Genomic DNA, 20,309 nt, shown 5'->3' with positions numbered 1-20,309 from the left:
TCACCTACATGCACAGATAATGTGTTGCATATACGGTGACTTATTCTCATAGGTCTTAAGGCATGATGCATATAGCTTCACATGTGCTCACGGTATGGCTGAAACATTGCCGATGTTACGTTAAATGTCAGTCACTTGCTCACTCACTCACAGTATGTGTATTGTGTAGGTCCAGTGTTCATTGTTCGCGTCATGGAATGTCATGACTCCAGCGTACCAAACAATTCATACACATGCCTACAAACTGTTTTTGAGCAGATTCAGTGTTTAATCAAAAACGATCAAAATTGGACTTAAGGTAACTTGAAATCGTCTCCGCTAAATCATGTATACGAATGCAAGTGCACATCTTTGACAGAACTCGCTACAATTACAGATTTTAAAAACAAACATGATACTGATCGCTGGATGAACTTTACAAAATACAACGCTGGTTTGGTTTCCCAGTAGCATATTTTTTCCCCTCTTATTGTTTGGGGCGGTATGGTAGCCTACTATTTAAAGCGTCCGTTCGTCACGCCGAAGACCTGGGTTCGATTCACTACATGGGTACAGTGTGTGAAGCCAATTTCTGGATTCCCGCTTGATATTGCTGGAATATTGCTAAAAGCGGCGTCGAACTATACTCACTCACTCACTCACCCCTCTTTTTATTTGCCTCTCGTTGTTAGAATAACTCGACAAAACTGAAATAATTGTTTCTTGGTTGTCCTGAGGTATTAAGTGCATTACACGTGTGTTATTGTTTTGTTGTTGTTGATTTGGTTTTTGTTTGGCGGTTTAACGGCTAAATCAGCAATACCATCTTCAAGACGACATTCTGAAAAGTCCAGTCACTTATATTATAAGCATTGTTCCATGGACTTGGCATACGATGACATCTACGTCATACGTTGCTGAAGACCTATTGTTACGTTTAGTTCCCGGAAGTTCCTTCTTTCCATATCAGTTACTGTGTGTAAAACTGTTAAGCACATAACATCAGAACGTTTAAGCCTGGGTCAGCCTTCTCACCTGTATCGCATAAAAACTAAAACTAAACGAAAACTTCCACTAATACCCTTTTCACTCTCTCACTCTCTTTTCCAAAGCAGTAGGTTGCTGGTATGTTCTGATTATACTTTTTAAAGTGTGTGGAAATCTCTCTATGGCATGATGTGACCTAGTGTGATAAACACTAGATTTGGCTTGGTGTTCTTCAGAGACGACAACTATTTAATCGGATACAGACTGGTAATATTCTGGCAAGTTTGTGACTGACGTTGGTTTTATCTCGCTTTAGCAAAGCAACAGACTTCTGTAGTTCACTGCAAAAGGAATCTTTGACGTTTTCTTGGGGGGAAGAAATAGAAAAGAAAAGGGTAGCTCAGAAAAAAACATGGCGCTGGAAGCATCAAAGTAATAAAGGGAGACAAATACCGTCACAAGTTTTCATAAAAATAAATCAAACAGTGGCTTGAAAGCTTGTCAGTTATGTTTAACACTAGTTTCCCAACAATAATGCATGTGCTTGGATCTAAGCATCTTAAAGAAATAGAAACTCAAGCTATAGAAAATCAGTTTTAGAAAGGTGTAACTATTGCATAGGCTGACCATTGAAAAGTTCTTCTTTTGACAGGGACCGCCTCCGTGATGTAGTGGTTAGAGCGTCCGCCTGGACGGTGGAAGGTCGCGGGTTCGATCCCCGGCTGCGTCATACCAAAAGACGTTAAAATATGGTACTTGTTGGTCCCTGCCTGGCACTGGGTACAACAAGGACTGGTTGGCTCGGAGTCAGTATAATTTGTCTGAGTGGCGTGTTCATGCTTAACTGTGGCATGGTATCTCAGTGAGCTAGCACTATAAAACCAGCTTAAGTCTGGGCTAGTACAAGCAGCCACACATACACACACATTCACGTCGTCATATAAGCGAAATACTCTTAAGCACGACGTTAAACCCCATTTCACCTCACTTCACCTCTTTTGACAGGATCAAATGTTAATAGATATTTTTGGGAAAAAATGACTTAAATATTCATTTAAGTTTGTTTCAAACAATAAATTTTTCACACACCTAAATCACTTTTTCAACTTGCATGAGTTTTCTGCCACAGCTACAATCACCTTCTGCATTATCACAATAGCCTGCAGTACTTGTGGACATGGTGTGACACACATGTGGAATTTGTCCTTCATTCTGGACTTCTTTGAGTCACTTCTAAAGGTTAGTCTCTATTGATATTTTTGTAGCTTGTACATATTCATGTGATTTGTAAAGATAGTGCGTTTATGCTTTTGATAATTTGGCTCGTTGTCATTTTGCAAATGTTGGATAGGTCATGGTAACTAGCTGTGGTACAGTATGTTAATGCATTGTACAAGGCATTTTAAGCAATAATTATCTACCAAATGAAAACAATTGCAAAGTTTGGTAAGCATCATGTTTAGGCATGAATACGTGCGAAAGGTAAATAGACAACCATCTTGTCTTATATCTGCAATGGCATCATGAAAAATGTAGTCCACACACGGATGATTTTTTTACAAAACTCTTTTCATAAACTCAGAATTAAATAGAAATGCATATGGATGTATATAAATGTTTTGTTGGTGACAATATAAAGGCATTAAAATATCATAACAGAACAAGAATCACAGAAACTTTAAACGTAATACCGCTCAGATAAATAAGATGGTTCCATTGAAATGTAATGAATCATGTATCAACTATGAACAAGCTCTGATAAAACACTCTGGTTGTTGACAGTGAAAAATGTCGCTTTTGCGATAACGAAACAGATACATCAGATCGTCTGTTCTGCCAATGCAGACCGGTCACACTCTGATCACGAGAGAAACAGATTCATATATTTATAATGCAGCTGTAAGAATGAACATAACGTTTTTTTCTTGGGAAAATATATATAAGGTTTTCCAACGTCTTCCGTGGAACACGTAATATTTTTATCTTAATAGACAGCTTACAAGTATGAATAATTACCTTTTACTTATCTGAAGAGACCATACCGCAAAGGGTCTCTTCCAACTTCAATCTATGAACAGATCAATCGGCTCTTCAAACCGATGCTGGTGAAATGGTTTCAGTACATCTAGCTGAAAACACATATTTTTATCATATAAATCCCGTCCATGGCATGCATGGTGTATATTCATATGCAGTCCCTGTATACTTTTGGGTGCGAGTGTGACATACCAGTACGTACATATAGTCAGAAGAGAGATAGTGTTTCTGTATTTCTTGATCCGGTAAATCGTAGTCGTTTCCACGGCCGATCATTGTCATTGAGTCAAAATCAATATCATCAAAATGCCCCGTCAGGATTCCTGTTTGGAAATACATAAAACCCAGTTGTGTCAGTTCACCCTATTAGTTCTACTGTGGGTTGCATTTCTCATATTATACATATACTGAACCGCAAAAGAAACGCCATACAGATAGAGGTAGTCACCGTTTCAAATAGCACACACTCTAATTTGCTCTAAATAACAATCATAAAGGTGGATTGAGTTCAAAATTGACAATTATGGTTAACCTGTTTCGGGAATCACATTTAGTGTTCAGACAAACAAAATCACCAAAAATGGTACCACTATGATACCTCAAAGTATCGTGTGTGGCCTCCATGGGCATAGATGACGGCGTTGCATGTACATGGAATGAATTAGCCGGTTGATGTAGGCCATAGGCATTTGCTAAATGCCTGATTGAGTTCAGCCGCAGTTGTCGCCCTTGGTTGGAGGTCATTCAGTCTTCTTTGAATCTCCTCCCAAAGGTGTTCTATTGGATTTAGAAATCCGGACTGAGTGCAGGCTATTGTAGTAGTTGGGTACCATGTTGCCCAAGGAAGTCCAATGTTGCTCTGGCAGTGCGGGCACGAGCGTTGTCTTGCTGGAAGATGTGATTTCTGTGACGTCCAAAATGTGGTACAACGTGGGGTCTTATGTCTTTCTGGAACAACACGGGGCCAACTCTCCCGTTCAGACCGATTGTCTCCCACACCATGATGCTTGGACCACCCCCATGAGTCTCTTTTAACAATAGACTATTTAGAAAAGTGTTCCCACGCCGTCGCCATACTCTCATCGGTTGTCGAAACACAATATCGGCTTTCATCAGAAAAAACACAGTTCTCTATTGTCGATAACGCCAATTTCGATGCTGAGTTACCCATTCCAGTCGGTTTGGGCGGTAACGAGCGGCGAGCCAGGGCAGGACTACCAAATGTTCTGTGACAGCAGAGGTTTCTTGGCTACCCTCCGTGCAGTCTGGCCACCTTGCAATCGTCCCAAGGCTTGGTGCCTCTGATCTCTCGTAAATCCTGGCATGGCGATTGTGTCAAAACAAGAATGATTTCAGGCAAATTTGTGACTCGCTTTCATTGGTACCACATTTTCCGTTTTATGTGAATTTGATCAATATGCTTTTTCAGAAAACACACTGATGTTGGTCGTAACTGGATTGAAAAACATGCTAACAGAACGGTACAATCACAATAAAACACAACCTTGAAAGATGGCGTTTCTTTTGCGGTTCAGTATATATACTGTACATTATCAGTTTATACTGACATAGCTCAGTTCAATATAAGGATCACGATCTCCCTGGCAAGTTTATATTGCGTTTTCATTTCATCGTTAACAATTCGTTCACCAGAGAGACCAACCGATACCAATCAATGCCAATTGTCCAAGTCCCAAGCTGTGTTAAACGTTTATTGACAAAAACGTTCATGTGGGATCTATTCTGGGACCCTTTAAAGGATGCTGTCAATACTAGAGCTCTAAACCTTCCAATGGGCACTTGTGTAATAGAAAACATTGTGAAATGTTTTGGCCATTTGCCATTTGCCCTGGGCATAGCAGATGTGAAACGTGGTTTCACAGGGAATGACCCCGAACGACCAAAAATGAAATATATATTTATTTCACAGAATTATCGTGCGAGGTAGAAAGCAATATCATACACTTTTCTTTTTCTCTATGTATATATGATTGAATGTGATAACAATGTTTATAGACACCCTGTGCAAAATGTCTCTGGCTGTTTCAGATAAGGACAGGGATTAGTAGAAAAAGGCACATGGCGTGTTAAGTGTTAGTTCATGCAGCGAAAACTATCGTCCAATAATTTCTGCAATAAGAATACAATTATTCACGTAACAGGAAAGTAACCATAGGTTATACTGAGAGAGTTTTACCAATGGAATGCGTCTGGAGAAATATACTGACTGGGACATGGCCTTGATGCTTCTATGCATCTCTTTACTGAGTCACCATGTTTGTCAAAGTAAATACGTGTGTTCCTCTATAACATATCAGTATGACGTTCTTGTACATTTTAAATATTAGATAAAATGTATATTTTCGACGGGCTGCTTTGCTACATATGAATCATGTTGACATCAGTCCTGTTGGTATGCTTAGAATAAGTGCCGGGGAATGTAATCTCATGTCATAATGAGGCATGTACAAATGTTTTACCATTTAACGTATTAATGTATATATATTATTCGCACTTTGCTAAGGATCAGATCATTGATTCAACAAAACCCTTTATATGGTTACTCTTGTATCAAGGGCATAAGGTTAGATTAAAGTGGCTGTTTATTATTTATCCAATGAGTCACCATGTTTGTCAAAGTTAATATAGTATGACTAGAAATTATTGAGAATTTTAGGAATATGTTCAATTGGATTTCTAGTATAAACAACCTTGACCAGCTATCAAGTGCTTGGTTTCATTCAAGAGAGACAACTCCGTTAATCCTTTTTTCATTAGTTTGTGAAGAGTTATCCCCCTGTGTTTACTTGCTAGCAGACGACATTTTCAGTGATCCTCAGTATGGATGATTTAGAGAAGGAGAGGTGGTTTTAGAGTATTATAACAAGGACATCAGATCAGCTAAAGTGATTTCAAGTAGAACAGGCATTCCTTTGTCCACTGTTTATCGTGTTTGAAAAATATTGCAAATGGATATGGCATTGAGCACCAGGGAGGCGCAGGTAGGCCCAGAAAATTGACTGTCGGTGACAGGAGGCGGCTTGGTATTCTTGTTTCTAAAAACAAACGAAGGAGTTTAGAAAACTTAAGGCTGGATATGATTGATAGAAGGACTGTGGCTGTCTGTAAGGAGACAATTAGAACTGAACTGCGTGCAGTGGGTTGGCAGAAAAGTCGAGAAATTTCACCACCGATCGTGAAGCCTGAACAAAAGGAGCGAAGGTTGAACTGGTGCTTACAGCATAGAAATTTTAACTGGGACAATGTGATTTTCTCAGATGAAAGTTCGGTATGGCTGTTTCCTAATACACTGAAATTCTGGACCAAACAAACTGAAGAACCTTTGTATCAGCGCCCAAAGTACAGTCCGAAATTTAACGTGTGGGGTGGCATATCTGTGTTAGGGGCAACGCCCCTTTGTGTGTTTGAAGGGAATATGAACAGTGAGCAGTACACAGATATTCTCCAAGGAACATTTACTTCCATCTGCTCACGTGTTCTATGGAAATCTTTGGATTTTCCAGCAGGACAACGACCCAAAACATCGTTCAAAGCATTCACAGGCCTGGTTTCGGACCCAAAATATGACATTATTAGATTGGCCAAGCTATAGCCCTGACCTAAATCCAATAGAAAATGTTTGGGAACTTATGAAGGAAAGTGTCAATTAGAAAAATCTGACAAATATTGCTGAAATGAAAGAAGAGGTGGTCCGATATTGGGACAGCATAGACCACGACTTTCTAACTTCTTTGATCAGTAGCATGCCCCGCCGCATTGAAGCCTGCATTGCTGCCCATGGTGACTTGACAAAATACTAACTGTTCACCTGTCTTTGAATCTGGAGTTATGTTCTGCTAATATTCACATTTGATACGTGAGTAATGAGTGGAAAAAAGATAAAATTACAATCTTTAAATTCTCAATAATTTCTGGCTGTACTGTACATGTGTTCCTCTATAACATATCAGTATGACGTTCTTGTACATTTTAAATATTAGATAAAATGTATATTTTCGACGGGCTGCTTTGCTACATATGAATCATGTTGACATCAGTCCTGTTGGTATGCTTAGAATAAGTGCCGGGGAATGTAATCTCATGTCTTACAGATAAGACCAGCGTGACAAATGTTACATTCCTGAACCTTTCGCGTGCAACATAATGGTATAGATCAGAACTACCGCATCATTAATGAGGCATGTACAAATGTTTTACCATTTAACGTATTAATGTATATATACTATTCACACTTTGCTAAGGATCTGATCTTTGATTCAACAGAACACTATGATGTGGGGTCTAATTTTGTGTAAATATCTAAGCTTATTGTAAACATGGATCCTAGGTTTCAGTATGTCACTGCATCTTGTGGATTCCATACCTGCTATTAACAGGTGTTGTGTACTTGTCAATGACTCGTTCCATGATTTGCAAAATGGTTGATTGGTGCCATGAAAACCCTTTATATGGTTACTCATGTATCATAAGTGCATAAGGTTAGATTAAAGTGGCTGTTTGCCAAAAGAAGGGTTACCATATTATTTTTTATCCAGTTTTAAATGGATACAATATCAAATTATAAATATGTTTAAGTGAAAGTTTTTTTTGCGATCTTTAGCAAAGTGTGAGTAGTATATATCGTCATAATCAACCGTCATGTGTGAATGGCTTCAATTGTATATAGATACATTCGATGTGTGTAGCCTAATCACTATAATAATTTTGTAAAGATTATACTTTATATTTGAAGAGCCTGCAAATACCTATACCCACCATGAGTACTAATGTCAGTTATACAACAGTACTTACACTGCAATGACAATAATGACATTATACGTAAAATAATTTAAAACTGAAACAGTCAGTGTTATAATGTCCGTAAATCACATATGATATACATAGACTATATTTCTTTGTTTAAAATAAATGCCCATGTATGTAAACGACAGAAAACTAATGACATGATTACATGTTCTATTAAGGACTGATTGAAAACGACTCTCTGGCGGTGCGTCATTGTCTTCGGAAACAGCATTCAGTTTGTTATCTGACCTTGAAGCCAAGATGGAACAATACAACTCTTCATTACAGTTTCATATCATATAAGTGGTCATGACTGTGTGAACCCGTTTGTGTATGTGTGTGTGCGCGCGCGTGTGTGCGCGCATATGTGTGTATGTGCGTGCGTGCCTGTGTGTGTGCGCGTGCGTGTGGTTGACAGAATCAATTTGACACACTTTAACTTAGTCTTAACTTTCCTGCATCACGACCGTGATTAGAAATGTGAAACATGATTGCTTTGTGAATGCCCTCCGGTGTCTCATTTCCGCCAGAAACTGAACACAGTTTTTCATAGCTCCTCAGCCAAGATTAAACTATACATTTCTACATATATTGCGTGACTGACTGGCACATTATATTAGAAGCCATGTTTTGTAATTTGCATTGGTCAGTAGGTTATGCACTATGGTCAAAGGACCACGTTTATTCGATGGCTAGTAATGGCTGGTAACCAAGCAGGACATCCCATATTCTTACAATGTATGAAAACGATCATTCCAGCTTATTCTTTTACTTGCCCCAAATCAATCTTCAGTAACCCATGCTTGTCGTAAGAGGCGACTAACGGGATCGGATGGTCAGGCTCGCTGACGTGGTTGACACATGTCATCGTATTCCAATTACGTAGATCGATGCTCATGCTGTTGATCACTGGATTGTCTAGTCCAGACATGATCATTTACTCACCGACGTCATATAGCTGGAATATTGCTGAGTGCGGCGCGAAACTAAACTCACTCACTGTACTTGACATATACTTAGGTAGATGCATCTCTGGTGTCTACTACTACTTTCTACGTTGCGGGGAGGAGATACGGGGTTTACCGTCAAATTCCATCTCACCCTTTTACACACTGTCAACACGAAAATAATGTATGTCTTCGGTTAAATCTCAACTAAACTCATTGTTCTCTTTGACAGTAGTTATGTCTACGTCAAGCCGTTTAGGCTCCCTAGTCTTGACAAGCAGGCAATGACACAACCATAGGCTAGTGTAGCGTGGTACGATAAACGTTGGCTCACATTTTGCCACTTCGTGACAATCTGAATATCGATAAATGTGGAGAGGCAGGAAAAGTGAATGCGAGAACGGATTAAAATTGAAATGTTTAGCAAACCGATAGACTAACATTGACTCTCTCGACTGCAGGTATTTTACAAAGGAGCTCAATCTTCTTTCAGTATATTAAAAGGAACATAGATAATCTGTCTAAAGAAATCTTGCAAAGCAATTATGAAATTGCATGAAGTATTTTGGATGATTGTGCTTTACAGTTAGATTAAAGTTTGAGAGATAAAAGCAACTATATATATACATACATATATGTATATATACTGAATAGGAGCCAATGATTGGAATTTTCAGCCTGAAACTGTTGACAATCGAGTTCTCTGCTTACTTCATAAAGCCTACAGCATTACAGTTAGGGCTTGTGGGAGGAGGAAAATATGTCAGAGACTGTAATGTACATAGAATTCAAAAGAATACCCGGTCTTGACTATCCACAGAAACAAATTCCGTTTGCTGTAAAGAAGCAAATATCTGTGACAATTATAATATATGAATATATGGTGTTCGCGAAAAGGGTAAACATCTCCTGCCTTACGGATAGCACCCGCCATTCACAAAGTTTCCCTGGGAATGAGAGTACTCCTCCCATGCGACGGCGGCCTATAAACAAACCAGACAATCAAGTGATCAGTGAACCAGTTTAATTTGGAATTACGACTTTCGCGTACAAGTACAGAGATTCCGATGCTTGTTCTGCTCTGGCAACAGGCCAGACCTAAGACTTAGCGACCATTCTGACTACTCCTGTCATTATGTTCCCTTGACCCCAACGCTTTCTGCAGTGCAAGAGCCCTAAACGAAGTATGTATAGTTCTGAGTTAACTGGGACTCTTTTCAATGTAAACTGAGTTATATGTTTCTGTCCAAAGGTTCCACATGCGATACAGACAATGTTGTCTCTCAACTTAACACTAGAGGCAAGTTTACCACCGTGAGCTCGAGCATGCCTGTAACCCATGAAGTTTGCTACTGGAGTCGTGCACTCCCTGACTTTGTATACTAGTAACTATAGTTTCCTACTTTGACAATTTGTAACTCTGTGTTGCCAGAATGTAACCAGCCCTAACATGGAGTTGTGTACTCCCTGTCTTTGTATACCTATCTGAAATGAATAAAAATATTTTAAAAAAAGAAACGTTTACCACCGTGCTGTACAGCCCCTCTTAATAGCAATGCGATGCTGAATTCGAAAATGAAATTCGGAATGTTGACACCTTCTTGGTGTTCGTCAATTTGCATTTTGGTTATGGTGACAGTACAATTAATGTATCGAATGTGATATGACACTTTCAGGTATGTAACTTAGTGACTTTGCATTGATATTTTGGCGTTTACGGTACAAGTGTTTATTCATCTCTTATAATCAATAATACTATTTGATATACATTATCTTGTTAGAGGGTGCTACATAATTTGTGTTACATAATTATAATAATAATAATAATCTTTATTTGCACTGAGAAGGCCACAGGCCTATAGTACATAAAGTTATGTTACATTTGAGAGGAATTTAGATCGGGTAATCATACGATAGTAAATGAACATTGAAATATTTTGTAGAAGAACTGGATTTTTACTACTTAACAGTGAGGAGAATTTTATCACATTTGGATTGACATAGTAATATCTTTTGATATATTTTGTTCGCAACTGGTCATAAAATGGACATATTAGGAGAAAATGTAATTCATCTTCTATTTCGTTAAAATTACAAATGTCCATATTCTATTTTCTCTTTTTACATTCATATATCTGCCTCTTTCAATCAACAAATCACGAGAAGAGCATCTGAATCGTGCCACTGCTATTCTAAACTTTTTAACATTAACACAGGATCGATATGACTCAAGAACTATGGCATTTTTAAACAATGAATAATAAATGCATTTATTTGATAAGAATATCCTTTCACACCATGTTTGAATATACATATCTTTTAGTCTTGTCGTTAAGGATTGTATGAATAACATAGGTGATTTGACATATTGTGTGTTACATAATTGTAATGATCAATTCCCAAGTGTACGTAATTAATATAGCCTATTTTGTTCAATTATTTTATCGTTATTTCGATTAATTTCTCGCTGCTTCGAGTATATTTGCCCCTTGCTTATAACGAGAAACGACTCACAACTACAGACTAAATAATCGCAGCAACGAGAAACTTCGCTGAAAAAAATCTTTAATACTGCAAAAGTGGAACTATTATTCCTTCCTATAAAATAGCCACGAAAAGCATCTATTAGTGGCCAGGTTTCTTTTGGTGTATCTCATAAGTGAAATACCCCGAATAAAGGCCGTTATTTATACCACTGATGCTTTTAGAGCCTATGATAGACATGTTCATTTGTCATGTATTTAAATAATACTTACGATGCTGCTAGTCTACAGTGCTGACTTGAGATTACAAGGCAATTTTGAAAGAAACGACTAAAATTATTAAACAGTTGTCTCGGATAGTGTGTTATCATAGAGTGATGTTTACCTCTCCCTCTCTGTATATTTGTATTCAGTGCCTATATACCTTGGTAATCGTGTGTGTTTTATTAATGTACGAAAGTGCCTTGTTGTCACATACCGGTAGCCAGACGGAGTGGTGTCCTTTACACTCTGACGAACTGTTAAACTGGGACTTTTCAACGCCCGATCGTAGACTCTGACAATCAAGTCAAAGTGGACCTTTCCGCTAGACGACCTGTGTGGGTTGATGGTTGGAATAATTGGTCCCCAAAGACATATACATGACGTTTTATAATATAGTGTACGTAAGAAGTGGCTAAATCGATAGGCTGACTTGATCGATATGTTATCGAAAGCTGGAAGCTTGGACCATCGGCCAGAATATGAAATTACTGGGTTGTCTAGTCAACACCCTATTATCAGAGCCAGCATCTCTCTTTCTCTCTCTTTCTCCCCCTCTCTCTCTCTCGGGTTGTCTAGTCAACACCCTATTATCAGAGCCAACAGCTCTCTCTCTTTCTCTCTCTGAGAGAGAGAGAGAGAGAGAGAGAGAGTATTAACGATTAGTTAACGTAAAACATGAATGTGAAACAGTATATACACTCTCTCAAAAGAAACGCAACCCTGTTTTTTTGGTAATGTTTATATCAATTTTAACTGGTTATTACATTTGTATTTTTAAAGATAATGCCATGAAATTTGACATGGTGAACCTTAGGTCAGCACGGTATAAGGTAACAGTTAATGCAGGTCAGTATCGAACTCTCAATTTACGCTAGGGGCGTTGTCTTCAGTATCTCGTTGTAGAGCCACGAGCTCTAATCACAGCAGTGCACCTCCTCGGAACAGAACGAATCAGACGGCGGATGTTTTCCTGGGGATTGCTCTCCACTCTTCCTGGAGTGCTGCGGCCAGTTCAACCAACGTGTGCGGTTGTGGTGTACGTGCACGAACACGACGATCCAGCTGGTCCCACAGATGTTCGATAGGATTGATGTCTGGCGATCTGGAGGGCCACGGCATCACGTTGACGTTTGAATTCTGTAGGAATGCCACTGTTGCACGAGCTGTATGAGGGCGGGCATTGTCATGTTGAAACAACTCCCTCTGTTGGTCGATTATCGGCAGAAGATGTGGCTGTAAGACGTCATCAATGTACCGTTGTGCCGTCAAATTGCCACGAATGATGACCAAGTCTGACCGTTGGTTGTAAGACATGGCTCCCCATACCATGATGCTTCCTCCTCCAAATCTGTCGACCTGTCGAACGCAGTTCGGTGCAAAACGTTCATTTGCTCGTCTATAGACACGTTGTCTACCGTCACGTCGTTGAAGAAGAAAACGAGACTCGTCACTAAACCAGACTCTTCTCCAGTTTCTTAGGGTCCATCTCCTTACGTTAGTACACCACCTGAGACGTTGGCGTCGATGTTGGCGTTTCAAGACGGGCCCAACAACTGGTCTTCTTGCACGTAAATTTGCCTCATGTAAACGGTTCCTGATGGTTTGGGCCGATACTCTCCTCAAACCTGGCACCTGTGTTGCAGTGATGGTGGGTGTGGCATGCCGATTACGTAGGTGGCTGAGTCGAATAAAGCGATCCTGAGCCGGTGTGGTGATCCTAGGTCTACCGCTCCTGGGACGATCTTCAATTGCATGGAACTGTGTGTAACGATTCCAAAGTCGTGAGATTGTTGTTTTGTGTACGTTTAGATGACGGGCAACTGTTCCAAAGCTTTCCCCGGCCTCAATGCGACCAATGGCAATATTTCGATTTGCTGTACTCAAACGGGGCATTTTCGAACTTGATTTGCAGGGCAAATTATGAGAGAAAAATTACAAACTACGCGTGCTTTTAAAACCCTCTACATGAACTGTGTTTTCAACGATTTGCACGTGCAACAGGCTTTTAGCATTTTGTACATGACAATTTCGCACTTTCTCAAATAACACGGATACAAAGGTCATCATGTGTGAAAATGGTTCCGTTTGGGAGCTTATACTGATCAGATGGGAACGTATTAACAGTATTTTGAAGAAAATTCTAATTTACATTCACCATCTTTATTCTAGAAATGATGTCAGATATTTAGATAGGGGTTGCGTTTCTTTTTTGAGAGAGTGTCTCAGATGTTTACAAACAGCATTGTACAGTCGTAATACTGCTGAAACAAGCACATACTCAGGATATGGTCAGAATTGTACAAACGACTATGCTTTTAGCAGAGATTTCTTATGGATGTCGGAAGGGTTTTGTCGCTTCTATTCTTTCTTTCTAAATCCATCACGATCTTAGCAAAATAATCAGCCCATTTAATTTGAAATCTAGAGGTAAGATGTGAAAATACAGCAGATATATTGGTCTTTCAACATACGATGTCACCACATAGCATGGTCCAGCGTTAAAGACCTGTTCTTCAAACAACCTATCTTTCTTGATATCCGAGCAAATTCCGCCCACTTGAAGATACAGTAGTTAGTTCATGGCGCAATGCGTTAGGTAAAGTAACATCTCATATTTTGTAAGATTAACTGTGGATCGTTATTGTAATCAAATAATATCTGATTGGCCGATTTACCTTACTGAGCTTAGCAGCATTTAAAAAGTCAATGCATTTCCGGACACTTACTGGACTCTCACCAATTCATCTATTTTAACTGATTTTCAGTCTAATGCCCATGTAAGGTTCAGGCTCACGACGCCGACCTTTCGACCCAACTTTACGGTTGGGTGCAATCTGAAGGTCGACGTCCTGAGACTAGTTTCACTTTGCCACTTAATAATGGATTACGAGGACAATGCAGGATCAAAGTGTTGTTAGAGGAGGATAATCCGGATTATGCGGATGAGAGCGCACCTAATGAGAAGATGACAACAGATGACAGATTTTTATTAGTTGACAGATTTTAGCATTTTTAATAAATACATCGTAAATTCATATAGCATACATTTTTTCAAAGATTTTAACCTAAACGAATAGGTGGGATGCTGAATCAGCAAACTGCCTCACGGACAGTGTTCCTTGTTCAAGCTGGTGACAGATGTTATCCAGTCGCCGCTCCAAATTCCTGTATTTCCTCTTTTTGGAGGGACGCTTCTGGCCAGCAGCATACTGGACTAGCTTGTTTTCGGTGTTGGTCTGTTCACGTGACAAGAAGGACACAATCTCGAAAATGTTTGGATGAGCCTTGCCGACGTATTTCTTCAGGCGGGAATGCCATCCTTCTAGGTGGTTGTTTGTTCTTGGCCCATCTGAGTTGTGGTGGTTCCATTGCGTCATGTGCAGATCTCCCTCCACCCAGAAGTTGGTCATGTAGTCCCCGAGTTGTCGGCACCGGTCATCATCTGGCATCGTCGCCAAGGTATCCAGCCACAGGTCCTCTACCTGAAGAAGAAAAGATACATAAATTAATGTTACTGAATATACAGGGCAAAATAACACCTTTGTTACACAACCTATTGGGGTGGAGTTAACTATTTGTTTTAACATAACTTACCTCCTGTGCTGGCACCAAAGGCAAGACGGCACATCTCCGGACGAACCTCTTGATCTCGTCATCGTCCTGGTAGGCCTTCTGGAGATTCGTTGTTGATGCTGTTGATTTGCAGCCTTTTGCAGTACATATCCAAGATATCCAGTCTCGTTTTCTCTTGCTGACTCTGTACATGAACCCGCCAACAACCAAGTAACGACCGCCGCGGGCTGTAGGGATGAATCTCTGATCTAGCTGTGCATTTGCCATTTCGAAATCGAATGTGAATCCTTTGGCCATTCCATAGATATTTATACCAAAGATATGAACAGTGTTCAATATTGGCACTCTGCTAAGTGTTATTGTAAACTTTTCAAGTGACATGAGTTCACCCTCAAGTGACCCGTGCATGTGCGACGAGTTCACCTTATCAAAACATCTAGAGTAGATTACCCTAAGCCTAATCAGAACCTAAACTTCAAAGAAAACCGCAGGTCGGCGTCCTGAGACTAGTGGAAAATCGAAAGGTCGACGTCGTGAGACGACACCGGAAAAAAGACGTTTTTGCAGTAATATGATGATGAGCACCAATCAGTGTGACAATCAACCGCTGTGTAATCTATCAACTGCTCAGAGATTTGATTATCTTAAAAAATAAACAAACAAGTATGAGAAAAAATAAGTTGAGGTTCAGAAAACACAATGTAATGAGAATATGTGAACAACTCCAGTGCCAATTAGAAGAAGCTGGAAACAAAATGTTGACACCTACAGTTTTCTGTTATTTCAATCTAATCTATTTCCCCTGGGAAAATTATTCTCTCCCTAAGAATATCAAATAGTAGGTCTAATCATCAGAGGTTATGATTTTCAATTACAGGATGAAGAATTATAGTCGTTATGGCTACAGTCATAAATCACCATCGACTAGTTGACGTGATCACGCAATTCATTGCAACTCGCCGTCGGAAAAGATTCCGAGAGGGGAAATTGACGAGACATAATGCAAATGTGACAAAACAACTGCCAACGAGCGTACCATACACCAAAAACTACACACAAATTAACACTCCCGCTGTAAAATTTCATGAACCTTGAATGGAAACTGACTGAAATTGAAGATTTCCCAGTTCCAAAATGAAATGCAATAAAACCCAAAACAATTCTACTCGGACTGTTATCACGTCACGTGAACACAACAGGAAAACAGAAACACCATGCACCGTATCGCCGTTTGGCATGTGCAACTTACGTCAACAACTCATCACTCCAGTAAAAGTGATTTCGGAAGTATGGTGAAGCATTAATCTTTGCAGTAAATTCTGGAGCATTTTGAAAATGCTTGACTCCTAATGCCATTGCATCCGGCACGAAGTATACTCCTGCGACAATTGTAAGGTCATCTACACATTTACCTACCCCAAAATATAACCGAAAGTGACGCATGTCAGCAAATTGTGTGACACTCTTTAAGGCTAAAAAACATTTTATTGCGACAGTGTTACGTTTTATCAAAATAGATAGAAGTTTCATGTATTATATTTACAAATTAAAATCCATTAATGATACTAATAAAATTCCTGAATATTTCTCCATATTAAATCAACTATTAAGATTCGTTTCTTGTGGCAGGTAAATCTTTGACAGTGTCATATATTTGTACCGCATGTCATTGTAAATAAATCACAATACCGCTATAATAGCGAGTCGATTTAATTTGCGGATTAAATGAGGCTATCGGGATTGCCGCGATCGTATTGTATTCAAGTTTATTTCGTAACAAGGCCTTAGGCCCACGTACAATACAAATAAACGTGTAATTATAAGATAGTGGCATTTGACAATCAGATTCATATGTATAAAGAATACAATGACAATACTTCCTTAATGTAAGAAGAACAATATTTTAGTGTTGAAAACTTGGTACAAGATAATGAATTCAGAAAGTATTGTTGATCTGTGTAATTTGGTAATGCTTTAAAATATTTACAGCGCAAATCATGATTAACTTTAAATTCAAATAGGAAATGAAATTCATTTTCTACAAAATTATCATTACAAATATTACAAAGTCTTTGGTACCTCGGAACTCCATCAAATCTACCAGTATTTTTATATATTGGAAGTGCACCGATTCGTAACATTGTTATTCGACGCCTCGCATCTTTAGATTTCAATAAAGTTAAATATGGTTCAATGCAAAATACACTTTTGATACTGGAATAGACATCAAGCGATGAACATTTGTGCATCGTATTGAACGAGTAGCGTCTGTATGCCATATTATTTACGACAGAAACGAAGATTAAACATCAGTCAATTGAAAATATCTATAAAATGCCAATTGTCAGTGGACGTTCAAAATCCCGAGAGCGACAGCATTAACTACCGCAATAACAGAGGGTGTCATGATAATGATGAAAAAACTTACGAATACAAATTGAAACTAAATCTGTGATAACTCATCGACAAAACACGACAATGCTCTATGCAGACAGTTTTTTGTTTTCGTTTTCTGTAGGAAATGCGAAAAAGTGAAAAACGCGGGCTGCTTGTGTAGCCGAAAGTCCGTGTGCAGTCATGGTAATCAAAAAAATGATACTGACGGCATGTGAGATAGTCACTGATGACGAGTGGTGGAGTGAGTGAGTTTAGATTTACGCCGCACTCAGCAATATCCCCTGCTATATGGCGGCGGTCTGTAAATAATCGAGTCTGGACCAGACAATCCAGTGATCAATAGCTTGAGCATCGATCTGCGCAATTGGGAACCGATGACTTGTGTCAGCCAAGTCAGCGAACCTGACCACCCGATCCCGTTTGTCGCCTCTTACGACAAGCATGGGTTACTGAAGATCAGTTCTAACCCGATCTTCACGGGTAGACGAGTGGTGGAGTGATGCAGGGAAGAATTTGTGGACAGTGATGAGAGAAATGTGGCAGCTCTACGTCAATGTATGCCGTTCTTCGTCCAGTTCTCTTGTACTATTTCTACAGAAATTATCCAGGTGACTTTTGTCAACGTCCCGGAGAGTTAATGCCTATCTTGTATCAGGAGTTGTTCATACATTAATGTCAAGTGCCATTAAACTTAATCGATTTTAGATGTGTGTGCCCATTGTCCATTACGTTGAAAAATAACTTGTTTTTGCCAACCCACCTCAACTGTCATGGTAATATCGATTGCAGTATGACTGCCATGGTAAATGTTGCTTTCGTTTAGAGTTTGATCTGTTCAATATTCTTTACTTCATGCATGTATCTATTGTAGCTTTGTAACCGGATTGATTTAAAACGGTCAATATAAATGTATGCACCCGCTATTGAGAAATGTTCCAAAACGAGACGTACATGTATCAGCTTCCCTTTGTTTATTTCTAAATCACGATGAAAAAAAGTAATATCTGCTGTATAGATTTGCCGGAATGTTCTCGTCGTGTCCGGTGATAACTAAAGGAATGTCAACACGATGTTACGGTACTCCCATACCTACCTAAGGACAAGAGACACAAGTTTAATTATTGAGATATTTTGGTAACCGGAATATATAGTCAAGTTGCGTAGACTGCACATGGCAGCGTTTGACCTTTGTGACAGTACAGACAATTGGAACCCCCTTGAGACTTTTCACTATCTCCACGCTGAAGCAAAAGCTAGCTTTCTAAAGAAAGTAATTATATCTTTCTTTCATTTCGGTCCACATAATTATTCCCACTGCTTACCTCAGATCGTCGCTACCATGGACTGGTGATATCACTGGCAGTGCTTAGACACGGCAAAGCTGATAGAACGAGCTCCTTACGATGTAGTTCTGTATCATCAACATCCCATATATAATAATAATAATAGTGGATTTGTATTGCGCTTTTCCATACTTGGATATTATGCTCAAAGCGCAGTGAGATTTGATCAGAAGAAATCTTGGCGGAAAAGATGGGTTTCGATAGCTGTTTTGAAGGCAGAACAGGTTTGACACTGGCGAACATCAAGGGGGGAGATTGTTCCAGGCAGTGGCTGCAGCATATGCAAACGATTTCTTCCCATAACTAGAGAGTTTCACTTTTGGAACAATAAACAGATGTTTGAATTCAGACCGAAGGGTTCTGCTGAGACAGTACAATGGAAGTAAGTCACATAGATAATGTGGGGCTGTTTGAGAGTAGCATTGGAATGCCAGATAAAGGAGCTTAAAGTCGATTCGTTGTTTTACTGGAAGCCAGTGGAGTTCTTGGAGGATGGGTGTGATGTGGTTCGACATGGGTGACAGAGAGACAAGGCGAGCAGCTTTATTTTGAATCCTTTGGAGTCTGTTTAGGTTGATATTTGGAGAGTTGGCGAGAAGACTATTACAATAGTCAAGGCGAGAAATGATAAGAGAGAGAGTCAGCGATTTTGTAGCTTCTTTGGTGAGACAGGGTCTGATCTTGCCAATGTTCCTTAATTGTAGGTGGCAGACTTTAGAGAGTTGACTGATTTGCTTGTCCAGGTTAAGATCAGAATCGATGACAACCCCGACGTCATTCACATAGGATGACAGAGGTATGGTATAATTGTTCACTCTCATCGAGTGAATTTGGCATTTCTGACGCCTCTGTGATGGACCAATGAGAATTGCTTCAGTTTTCTCAGCGTTCAGCTGTAGCTTATTGTTGGTCATCCAAAGTTTGATTTCTTCACAACAATCGGATGTTCGGGAGATAGCCATGGCAGCTGCAGAAGGACTTGGTGTGAAAAGATATGGCTGAAAGTAATGTCTGTCAAATCCATAAGATCACAGGAAGTACTCAGACTCAAAGTTGATTGAACTTGTTCCTTAGGATGTAGTTCTGAATCGTCTTCAATGAACATTCAACTCAACTCTTACTCGATATTTCTGGAAGGATGGTATTAAAGTGACATAACCTCAAAGTGTCTTTGAACTGGACAAACGCATAACTGATAAGGATGGTAAATGCATTAGAAACATAGTCACAAACGGTCGAGTTGATGAAATCAGTTGTGCCAAGATCCGATGTTCGAAGGTTTCAATATCAGATTCGTCCGGATTGGGGACAGGCATCATATCCTACTGTATCATATCAGTATGTCTGCACATATCTTCATGGACGGTGTGATGTGTAGTTGAAAATGTGCTATTTTTGTTTAGGAGGTTATAGGGGCTTTGATGCTACTTTGAAGGAGAGGTGTGACATCCAACAGTTACCACCAGAATGTACTCTCCATTTTACTGCGAAAA

At 39.4% G+C, this 20,309-nt stretch overlaps 1 protein-coding gene across 1 annotated transcript; it reads right to left on the bottom strand.

The window, feature by feature from the left end:
• Positions 1-14,537: 14,537 nt before the first annotated feature.
• Positions 14,538-19,778, bottom strand: LOC124289066. The gene is made up of 3 exons (XM_046725662.1): positions 19,661-19,778; positions 15,098-15,210; positions 14,538-14,985 (listed from the first exon to the last, which is right to left on the bottom strand). Exons 1-3 carry the CDS (start codon positions 19,776-19,778, stop codon positions 14,569-14,571), a joined length of 648 nt encoding a protein of 215 aa, XP_046581618.1. The 3' UTR covers positions 14,538-14,568.
• Positions 19,779-20,309: the final 531 nt, after the last annotated feature.

This window comes from Haliotis rubra, unplaced genomic scaffold (genome assembly GCF_003918875.1).
Source record: "Haliotis rubra isolate DU_JTF1 unplaced genomic scaffold, ASM391887v1 Scf431, whole genome shotgun sequence".
Classification (NCBI taxonomy): Eukaryota; Metazoa; Mollusca; class Gastropoda; order Lepetellida; family Haliotidae; genus Haliotis; species Haliotis rubra.
This window is presented reverse-complemented; position numbering and strand designations above follow the sequence as displayed.

Bases quoted from the DNA above. Each gene is read 5' to 3' on its own strand.
- LOC124289066 (XM_046725662.1), bottom strand. From the start codon at position 19,778: ATGGCTATCTCCCGAACATCCGATTGTTGTGAAGAAATCAAACTTTGG. The intron at 15,211-19,660 runs GTCAGAAATGCC...GTACTGCAAAAG, and splicing joins CATTGGTCCATCACAGAGGC to GCTGCAAATCAACAGCATCA. The intron at 14,986-15,097 runs GTAAGTTATGTT...TTTCTTCTTCAG, and splicing joins CTTTGGTGCCAGCACAGGAG to GTAGAGGACCTGTGGCTGGA.